At 41.1% G+C, this 11,355-nt stretch overlaps 1 protein-coding gene across 1 annotated transcript; it reads right to left on the bottom strand.

The window, feature by feature from the left end:
• Positions 1–446: 446 nt before the first annotated feature.
• On the bottom strand, positions 447–10,955 carry ehhadh (enoyl-CoA, hydratase/3-hydroxyacyl CoA dehydrogenase). Its single transcript, XM_053328542.1, has 7 exons — positions 10,763–10,955; positions 9,331–9,434; positions 8,636–8,805; positions 8,081–8,192; positions 7,376–7,480; positions 3,869–4,210; positions 447–3,487 (listed from the first exon to the last, which is right to left on the bottom strand). The coding sequence occupies exons 1-7, from the start codon at positions 10,834–10,836 to the stop codon at positions 2,235–2,237; spliced, it is 2,160 nt and encodes a 719-aa protein (XP_053184517.1). The 5' UTR covers positions 10,837–10,955; the 3' UTR covers positions 447–2,234.
• Positions 10,956–11,355: the final 400 nt, after the last annotated feature.

Here is an 11,355-nt window from a genome sequence, read left to right as displayed (position 1 = left end):
GGTTAGTCAATAAATGTTTTGGAAAAATCTTAGTTGCAGACAAAATGGAGTTTAATATAATGTAGTCATAATCCAGATGCTCGGTCTGGAGCCTTCAGCCGCTAGGTGGCAGCCCCAACATCTGCTCATTGGTGGGTGTGAGATTTACTTGGGAATGAGCAGCTGATATAAAAGCAGTTTTGAGCTGTGTCTCCCTCAGCTCTCCTCCGTCACCGCTGCAGCTGACGCAGCAAAACACACAGAAACCCGAGATAGGCATTGCTTGAAGCAGTTTTCTTTTTCTTTTCTTTTTTGTCTTTCAGAGAAGCACATTTCCCTGATGGAGCAAATCAAAATGCAGCTGCCAGCTACTTCAATGTACTGAGGTTTAAAAATAACAAGCCCAAAAAATAGTCCAACTCAACACTGTTATGAGCTTCACACAAATAAATCACAAAAAAAGGAAATGAGTATATAACAGCTTTATTGAAGCAGTGAATGAAAGATATGATATTACATGATATACAAAAGTATATTCAAATTCATTATGAAGTATTTATTTCAACTTTAATGAGCTTATTAGGGGATCAGACGTCTTCGACATGCAGGCAATTGTGGTCAGACATGTTTATAGAAGTCTACTACACGAGATTAAATTCGCCCCATCAGTGTTTTTCAGTCATACACCCAAACAGATTTTATTTTTTCTATTTTACAAAGTGTTAATATGTATGAGGTACATCTTTACCTTTGAATGCAATCCAATATAACAGCTCTGCAATTAGGGCTGCAACTAACAAGTCAATCAATTTCTTGTTTGGTCTATAAATCAGAAAACTGTGAAGAATATTTGTTACACTTTTCCAAAGTGCAAGATGACATCTTCGAATGCCTTGTTTTGTCCAATCAACAAACCAAAACCCAAAAACATTTCATTTACAATTATATAAAACACAGAAAAGCAGAAAGAGCTGGAATTGATGAACGGTCATCATTTTTGCTAGAATGTTTTTTGGGTTTTTTTTTGTGGATCATACACTACTGGGCAAAAGTTTTAGAACACCCCAATTTGTCAATGTTTTTATTGAAATTCAAGCAGTTCAAGTCCAATGAATAGCTTGAAATGGTACAAAGGTAAGTGGTGAACTGCCAGAGGTTAAAAAAAAGGTAAGGTTACCCAAAACCGAAAATTATACAAAAACATAAAAAATGTAGGTCTTTCCTACAGAGACATTGCGAAGAAAGTCAAGGTGTCAGTGAGTACAGTTTCCTTCACCATCGAAAAGCACTCAGAAACTGGAGGAAACTCTGCACAGCTTAATAGTGGTCGTAGTAAGCAAGTCTCAGTTTCAACTGTGAAGAGAAGACTTCGAGTTGCAGCAAGAAAGCCATTTCTAAACGTCAGAATAAGAAGAGGCTTGCCTGGGCCATGAAACACCACCAATGGACTACTGAAGACTGGAAGGTGTTATGGACCAATTAATCAAAATTTAAAATATTCTGTTCATCACGCAGGAGTTTTGTTTCCCGTCGAGCAGGTGAAAGGATGGTTCCTCAGTGTGTGACATTAACTGTCAAATATGGAGGAGGAAGCATGATGGTCTGGGGCTGTTTTTCTGGATCCAGGGTCGGCTACCACAGCATTCTGCAGCGCCATGCAGTACCCTCTGGTATGCACGTAGTTGGTCAGGGGTTCATCCTACAGCAAGATAATGCTGTAGAATACCAAGTTGTTATGCTTGAAAACATTTTTTCAATAAAAAACTGGAAAAATTGGGGTGTTCTAATACTTTTGACCGGTAGTGTATATGTTTAGTTTTATTGAGACAGTCAGAGAGGTGTTTATTGTTTATTTGGCTTGGTCATTTTTGAGGACAGAGTTTTTAGTGGTTTGTGTTATACTGAACTGCAGTTTATTAATATGTGTTTCCAGCATTTTCTTCACCATGTTCACATATACAAGGGAATCAACTTTATAAGCTTCACAAACATGTGATTTATTGCAGGGCTGCTGTTTTGGATTACACAAGATTGTTCAGCTGCACCTGATAAACAGACAACTCAGTGTAGGCACATGTGGCATATGGCAAGATATTAGGATTGTTAATCACAGGAGCACAGCAGCCTTCTTTAGTATCACCAATAATCACAATAAATAGGTTGAAAAGCTCAATTTAAGTGCCATCTATTTACTGTTTATCCCAGAATGAGATCATCGTTATCGAAGTGTATTAAGAGATTAAAGCTGAAATGTTTTAAAGCTGGCTGTGGACTTTCTTGATGACTTCCCTCCACCTGTGGATAGGTGGGCTCCCACTGGCCACCAGCCTCCTGAGCAGGTTGCAGGGCTGCAGATAGGGCACGTCAGGATGAGCCTGGTGGTAGTGCTCCAGCCTCTCCAGGACCCTCTCCAGCCCAACCATGCCAGCGTAGAACATGGGACCTCCCCTGTGCCTGGGCCAGCCATAGCCGAAGACATAGATGATATCGATGTCTTCAGGTCCTGCAGCTATTCCGTCCTCCAGGATGCGGAAGCCTTCGTTGATCAGGGTGTAAAGGCAGCGCTCCAGCACCTCCTGGTGGTCTATGCGCCGAGCCACCAGGCCATGCCTGGCTCTGTACTCCTCCAGAAAGCTGTGCAGCCATGGGTCAGGCCTGGATGCCCGACCGCCGGGTTTGTCATACTGGTACCATCCCATGCCTGTTTTCTGGCCAAACCGTCCCTGCTCACAGAGCAGGTCTGCCAGGGGGCTGTATCGACGGCCTTGTCGGACTCTGGCTGCCTGCCCTAATGCCATGCCAGGCTGAGCAAGACCATCTTCTTTCCTGATTCTCCAGCCCACGTCAAGCCCAGAGAGATCAGACATTCTGAACATACCCATGGCAAAACCAAACTCCTCTAGCACTTGATCTACCAACTCAGGTGTGGCGCCATCCTCTAGCAGGAAGAAAGCGTGTTCCATGTATGGCTTGAGCATGCGATTACCCACGAACCCCCGGCAGTTGCCAACAGCCACACTGACCTTGCCCATTTTCTTTCCCAGCTGCATGGCTGTGGCTACAGCTTGAGGAGAGGAGCATGATCCATACACCACTTCCAGCAGCTTCATGACATGGGCCGGGGCAAAGAAGTGCATCCCAACCACCAGCTCTGGATTGCGGGTTTGAGAAGCCAGGTGGTCTATGTCTAGTGCAGATGTGTTGGTGCACAGCAAAGTGCCTGGTTTACAAACAGCAGACAGCTGCTGGAAGAGCTTCTTCTTCAGGGCCATGTCCTCAAACACAGCCTCAATGACCAGGTCAGCATCTGCTACAGCCTGGAGGTTACAGTTGTAAGAGACAAGGTCGAGCACAGGAGCCACCCCACGTCTCTTAGCCCCCCGCTCCAACATCCCTGATACTGCCTGCTTTGCCTCCATCAGCTGCTTCTCCTGAGTTTCCACGGCGACCACAGACAACCCTGTCTGAGCAAGGGCTACTGTTATACCTCTCCCCATTGTGCCAAGACCTTGGAGGAAACAAACAGAACAAAGTTCAAACTAAGATCAAAGACATTTCTGACCAACAAAAATTACTTCAAATTTAAGAATAAAGTACTTCTTTGTGCAACATGCACACTGCTAGACACTAAATAGTTTTTTTTCCTGGCAGCATAAGGTTTCTCCAATGCTTGCAATTTTAATGTACAAGCTGCTGAGCTTCACATATCCAGATTGTCATACATCCAATCCTCCCTGCAGGGAGGAGCGAGTTCATCCACTTAAACTCGGCTGAACTGTAAATGAGGGCTTGGTTTCCACAGGCAACGTGAATATGGAGATGCTACACAGATAGTCTGATGAATCAATGTACTTGTGTTCAAAAAAGGTTAAAAGCCCAAAGCTCTTACCAATGACAGCTGCTTTATGGATGGGCCTGGGTTTGCTTGTGTCCCAGCGGGCTCCACTGGGCATGCTCCACCTGCCAACAGCTCTTTGAGCAAAGAAACAGTACTGCAGAGCACGCGCCTGGCCTGAGGTGAAGAGAGTGGCCATCAGCTCTTTCTCCCGCTCCATGCCCTGTGTGTAGGGCATGGTAGCAGCTGCCCGCACCGCCTGGACACACGCAACTGGTGCTACGGCACCATGGGCAGTCTGACGCACTCTCTGCATTGCCCCGTCAAACAGAGCATCCAAATCAGAAGGGGGAGGGCACAGGTTGTTGCTTATACGACGGGCATTCAGCGAATGTTCTGAAATAGAAACATGGAAGAAAAGTAACTCCAAAGGAATGAACTTTTCACTTCTAGTTATGTGACTCTTGCTTCCAGGTGAAAAAGTTAATCCAAAATTTACTGTGCAATGTAATTTTTGTACATACATAATTTTTTTTGTGAAAACTGAAAAGTGCCTCCTAGTTTCAATTGGTAGCGCTTTTTCACATTCTTCAATTTCTCAGCCAGCACTCAGTCTGGTTATAATTGGTTTTTCAGAAATACTCATCCACTCAATCACTCGATACCCCAGTAGCTTCAAGAGCAGAATGATTTGACAGACCATTTCCAAGATAATCGGAGTCACTCTGCTAGTGCACTGTTACAGTTCACCTTGAATAACACCAGTCTGAAACTGAATGCAAGGCAACAATTTGGTTTCTGGGCAAAATAGTTGATAAATTTCCAACTCTGAGAGCAAAGGGGGGTGTAATTGAATTTGTGTGATTCTACAGCCTGTGAGCAATAGTACAATACCGGAGCAAATTTCCAGGTGACACTACATAAAAAGATTTAATATTAGAGCCTTGAAAACTTTACAGCATGAGACTTTGTGTGGGCAGTGATTTAAACCTGGAAACAGTGAGAGTAAAGAAGACGGCCACTCTGCTAAAACCTTGTTAAAAGCATCTTAATTCCCATTCCTGTCTCCTCTGACATGATTACATGAGACAGTAGACAGAATCCTTCACAGCTCCACTGAATTACACTCAGCTGTGGGTCTAGGCCAGAAACTGGGTCACCATGGCAAAGCTTAAAGAGACAGAAGCCACATCTGATCCATGGTTTCTCCACTTTGTCCAACAACAAACAATTATGTCTAATAAGTGCGTATCAATACATCAAGACTGAAGAATAGATGGTGCAGGTAATTTCAAGCAAAAGTTAAATATACATTCTTTCCACACTGAAATGTCAATGAGATGATGGATTGCAGCGCAATGTGATTCCAATGTACTTTAGGAGGGCATTATTGCAGCGGTTAATCTGTAAATGGTTGAGCTGTGTCAATGGATTTGTTGTGCAGTGAGTGGGAAGCCTGGTTGTCCTGACAGATGTAGCGGGCAGATGTTGCAACTACTAGGGTAAAAAAAAGTTAATCTCGTCACCAGTGAGAGACTTGAATCTGTCTGTGTGTGTGTGTGTGTGTGTGTGTGTGTGTGTGCGTACGAGCCACACGTGCATCAGTTTAACAGATTTCTGTTTAAATGTACCGGCTTTACAGTGAGTGGTGTAATGTTTTTTTGTTTGCACCTGTGGATGTGTAAGAATCTATCCTGCACTGGTTGACTCACCAGCTGTGCATCTTGATAGTACAAATTTAGATACATATTTCCCATCCCCGTTGGATTGATTGATTTGTTGACTTTATTTGACAATTTTATTTAAAAACATAAGCTCTTCCTGGGCATTGAGTGCTTACATAAAAGAAAAAGTCAGGATAATAAACCAGGCACGGGCGCAGCTTGTCACGTAGACAGGGCGGAGCAGGGTTTTCGACCTGCTACACCAACTCCGTCTCCATCACTGCATATTGAGTTTTGTGTAGTTAAATATACTACATCAATATAAAACCAAGAAAATAAAAGAAAGACACCCTATTATCAGATATAATATCCTACTATGATTAACCTCAGGGCCAATTCTTAAGCGCTAGCTTGAAACCTCCCAAGATGGTTATAATTTTAATATTTGCTGACAATCTCTTCCACAGATTCACTGCTATGTATCAATAAACAGGTGTCAGTGGAGCCAGATTAAAAATCATACAGTAAATTGTGTCAGGACAGCAAGTTATCAATCCTATTAAAAAAGATCTTCTCAATTATTTAACACACCTGCTAATTAACTCAACTCAAGAGTGGAGTATCTGTCAAAATCTCCCAAGGTTTCAGTTCTATCTACTCAAATCTCCATCACATATGCTGCTGGCTTCTCTGTCTGACTCACTCTAAGCCTCAGCTTTACTAACAACGCTCACTTTCTCACCCACTCAAAGTCTTCTTGGCAGGCTTGTATGGGGGAAAAAACCATTTGTAAAGAGTATTAGACTGCAATCACAGTTGATTGTAAAATGTTGTTACATAAAATCCTTGAGAAATACGGTTGAATCAGTTGAAATCTTGCACAGGTGGGTTGAGAGAATGCACAACATCACTCCCGCACAATTTTTGAACAAACTTAAATACATTAGAAAGTAGCTATCATTGTTAACAGACAGTTAAAGATCACGACTGTAGGACAAGTATAGTTCTACTTGCTGCTCATGTTCATCTCATGCCAAAAAATCAAAGGCTTTTTTTTTCTTTTAACAACTTAAAGATAGACAGACTTATTAGATGTATAGAGAGATGCTGGAGATGCTGGTGGACAGTTTCTTTAATTTAAGCAAAGACACCGGCCTAGCCGCTTCCTGCTGTTTCCAGTTTTTCGGCTAAGCTAAGCTAATCTTCTGCTGGCTGTTGCTTGATGTTTACTGTAATGACATTATCTTCTCAAGTTTCTCATCTGACTCCCAGCTAGATGGCAAATACACACAACATATACAGAAATATGACTTCCTCTGAATTGTTTGTACTTTTTTTTGGAAATAGCACAATAAATCAATCATAAACGTTATTTTATTTTTCATTTAAGTTGAGCCTGACAGTATTGTCTCTAAGCATTGTCACTGTGTAGTAAATCTGACTGAGAACAGACAGAGAAACAATTCCTTTAAAACTGCAGGGACATGGCACACTTAAGCTATCCATCAAGGTGTAAATGAGTCTGATTCACAAGCGCAGGGCAATCCTCATCCACCTAAATGACTGGTGAAGGCCTATCATTAATATTCTAGGAAAGTTTGTCCCTTTTCGCCCTTCTGAATAATACAGTAAAAGCAGTGAAGACATCAGAGCACATCTGACAGAGCCATGAAACATTTATGGCTTCAGTGGTGGAGGATCTGCCTGCTGTGTTTTCTGCTTCCTTTGACTTCCACAACCTACATGTCAACACTTCTTGATGTTGAATTTTCCCAAAATAACTTCTCTAGGAGGAATTTATCTACCTTTCACTGAGTTAATTTTTAAACCAGTCAAGAGTGGATTTTAATAGTAGTGGTCACCTTGTTCTCTCTTGGGTTTTTTTTGTGTGTCTTACCTTTAACACTCAGGGCAAACTTCACAGCTGCGTCCACAGTGTTATGATCAGTAACCTGATCCACTATTCCAAGTTTCAGAGCCTCAGCAGCAGTGACATGTCGGCCTGTGGGAGATATGAAAGTCATAAAGGATCTACATGGGCGACATGTGACATTTGAAATGATTAGATTAGGAAAACAAGTATCTCGGTTGCCTGATGGTTGTAACCACAACGTACCCTGTTTGTCTGGCCTTTATCAGATAAAGGCAAAATAACATTTTGCCTCAATGTAATTTGTTTAGAAGATTTCTAACAATCTCAAAGCAGCAGTGAATCACACAAAAGGCTTCAGTGGTAGTGAACAAAGTAGAAGTATATACATGCTGACCCCTGCTGGTCATCTGAGTAGACTACAAATCAATTGGTGACAGCAGCTGCACTCTTGTGTAAAGCGTTATTGTTTACAATCAACAGCTCTGCCAAGGTAAAAATCGGTCATTTAATTTCCGTAAATATAACATGCATGGACGAACAATATGTGTTCATAACACACACTCTAAAAATGTGTGTGTACAAACAGAACCTCGTAAGAAAAAAAAGGTTTGCGGTGACTTCTTCATATTTTTAATGCTTTACGATAAGCTATTTACCACACTAAATACTGTCTAAATTCATAATCATCAGCTTTGTAAAAGTAAGGCAAGGTTAATCTGTCTTTGCTACCTGTGGTGATGAGGTCTAAGGCAGCTGGGACCCCGATGAGCCTTGGCAAACGCTGGGTTCCCCCTGCAGCTGGCAACAGACCCAGACTCACCTCTGGAAGCCCCAGCCTGGCCTGAGAGGAGACAAAAGTACAAAGTTTGATGAATGGAAGGTAATAAAAAGTGGGGGTTTGCATGACTTTTAAAGACTTGGTGTCCTCTGGCAAGTAAATACATTGCATGGATTATTACAGAATCAAAGTGTGAAAAAAGTCTCATAATAGAGTTATTAAAAAAAACCCTGATAAATTGACAAACAAGGGCTGCCTCTCTTACCTCCTGAAAGTACTGCACATTTTTGAGAGGAAAACACAGATTTCCTTTTTTAAGCTTAACAAAGATGGACTGCTCCTGTTTTCAATTACTTAAAAACATAGGTATTTGATTGAGGGTTATGTAAAGGTCACTTTGTCACACATAACACGACACTGTCAGTTAGACACTGATGCAGCTCAACAGCAACATCAGAGAGACGTTGACTGAGAGAGAAGTAGACAGATCTGAATGATAAACTAACTTTGGAGTGTGCGATCCGATAATGACAGCCAAGCGCCAACTCGAGACCTCCACCTAAAGCAAGTCCCTCTATGGCTGCCACCACTGGCTTGTCAGCAGCCTCTATGGCGTGGATCATCGGTACCAGTGGAGGCCCAGACATAGTGGTCCCAAACTCCTTGATATCTGCTCCTGTTAAACAAATTAAAATCGATGATGTAGTCAGCAGGCTCAAACAACACAACATGAGGTGCATCTGATTCCTCATAAATGTTTGCTTTTGGGTGTTGTTTTTGAGACTCCAAATCAAAAGTGAACAAACACACACCTGAAGGCTCATATAAATATTCTTCAGTAGTTTATGTTTATCTTACAGCACACAGTTGCCCTTGTTTTTTTATTAACATAAAGCACTTAAGGCTATTTATAGAGCTTTCAGGTGTGACTCTGTTGTCATGATTCCTGCTCTCATTAGCACCCTGTAAGGTATTGTTATGACTGCTGTGCCCGGATCCTTTCTACACATTTTTAATTCAATCCGGTTCCAATTTATATGAAACAAGGGTGTAATATCTTCATCTCCATCGTTTCTTGCATAATTAATTATATCCCAGAAATAACTACAACACTAAGATATATTGTAAAAAAAAATGTTGAATTGGTTTGGTTTTTTCTGTAAGGTAGCAGGAAATAAAGAAGAAATTATAACATCCATACCCCCACAGAATATTCCATTCTGTCCACAGATGACAACAGACTTCACCTTTGGGTCACTGAGTGCTCTCTGGACCGTGTCAACAATGCCCTGCCTCACCACGGCACTGTACAACAAAGACACAACATATTGCTATACAGTGTGATACTGGACTCACAGTGTTGTTAAAGTTCACACATTAATTCACCAAGCTGTGGGCAATTCTCTCCAGACACATTTTAACGGTATCAAAACACTTTCATGTGTTACCCTTTTAGACTGTTGTTAAGTCTTGGGGGCAGTTCAAAGTCAAGACGTTCCTGCATTTTTTCTCTGACCCCAAAAATAACATCAGACTTTTTTATTTATACTGGGCAGCTCCTAGGTGTGAATGTGAACAAGTCTACCTGAAATCACAATTAATCAATGTGTTGTTGTTTTTTATACATATAGTAAATATATTTGTATTATTTAAAATCAATGAAAAAAATGTATTTGGGGAACCATCACAACTACTGTTTTTTTTATTGACAGCAGCTGAGCAACTGGTGCTAAAATGTAAGGAACAAGATACAAAGCAAACAAACTGCTGTAGCTACAGTTATGGACAGACAGTATGTCCCTGGATTTATAAATTATTCACTTTTCTCCTGTGAACATTTATTTGGTGGCTTGTTCAACAAGTTAAGGTGCAGGGCAAGATGTGTGTTCATGTTTGTGAGTTAGATAAGGAGACTGTAGCAGGAAAGGTGATGTACTCTATCAGGCTCAGTGTGACCATCTGCTCTGCTCTATGATAGAATGCCACATTATCGCTTTATTCAACAGTCATATCACTGTATGCATTTATACCATTTGGTTTCTGATTTTTTTTTTCAAAGGGGAACATAGGACAAGTGATCCACAGAGTAGATTGTATTCTGTAGTAGTCACAAAAAAAATCAGTTGGACAGTAAAAAAAAAAAAATCAATTTAAAGGGTCTACTCTGAAATAAGTCAGCTGAGACAGAGATGTTCAAAAGTGCTCATTATACATGGGATAAACTTGATTTGATTAAAATCATCTTGATTCTCATTACAACTTCATTATATTAAGGTGGCAAACCTTCCTTTTGACATTGGGTTATGCAATATATCCCTGTTGTTCGCTAAAAGGACATTCCCAGATAAAGAAATGAACAATATGTAATCAGCAGTTTAATGGACCACATGAATATTTATTGACCATGTTTTACAGGTGGAGCCTTTGACGCCCCAGTCATGAGCTTAACGTGAACATTTCACCAGCTTAAAAATCAAGTTTATGAACAAATAAGTTAGAAGAAGTCGTTAAGTTTCTTTTATACAGTCTATGGTTTCAACGCGATAAAACATGAAGTATATTTGTTCGAGCTGTTAATGAGATCCCAGGATTAAAGAAGCTGTTCTGCAGCCTTGTTTTTGACCCCAGCTCACCTGAGTGCATTGACAGGAGGATTCTTGAGAGAAATCAATCCAACAGACCCTGAAACACGAGAATATTGAGCCATACTGTCCGACAAACATTAAAAGCGATCGCCCTTTTTGTGGTGTCTTGCAAATTGAACTTTGTAACTTCACTGTTGTTGCTGGCAGGACAACATCACCTTTACCATACTTTCATATCCATGAAGCAATCCAATGTGTTTCCAGAGCAGTCTTCTTCTTCGTCCGTTTTATTTTGTGTTTAAATGGCAGTTCACGGAAGCGATATTTTCCCTCCTAGTATGGTGAAGTCATGACCCACCCTCCGCTACCTCTGATTGGCTTAACATAACCAATCTCGCGCCTCACTGCGTAAAATGAACCGATCCAACCAACGAAAGCAACGAGTACTAGCCAATCTGAGGCAGAGTAGGTCGGCTCATGGCTTCACCATCCTAGGAAAATATTTGACTGACGTTAACATAGTGGACGTTAACCACGTTAACCGCCCTCATCTGGCCTGGAGTTGTCCAGAAAAACTAAAATCTATTTATTTTTAATAGACAGTTAAATGTACTACCTTATAATGCTATGTGACGCTATTT

Source organism: Scomber japonicus, chromosome 11, assembly GCF_027409825.1.
Source record: "Scomber japonicus isolate fScoJap1 chromosome 11, fScoJap1.pri, whole genome shotgun sequence".
NCBI lineage: Eukaryota > Metazoa > Chordata > Actinopteri > Scombriformes > Scombridae > Scomber > Scomber japonicus.
Note: the sequence above shows the minus strand (reverse complement) of the source record. Positions and strands in the feature narration are given on the sequence as shown.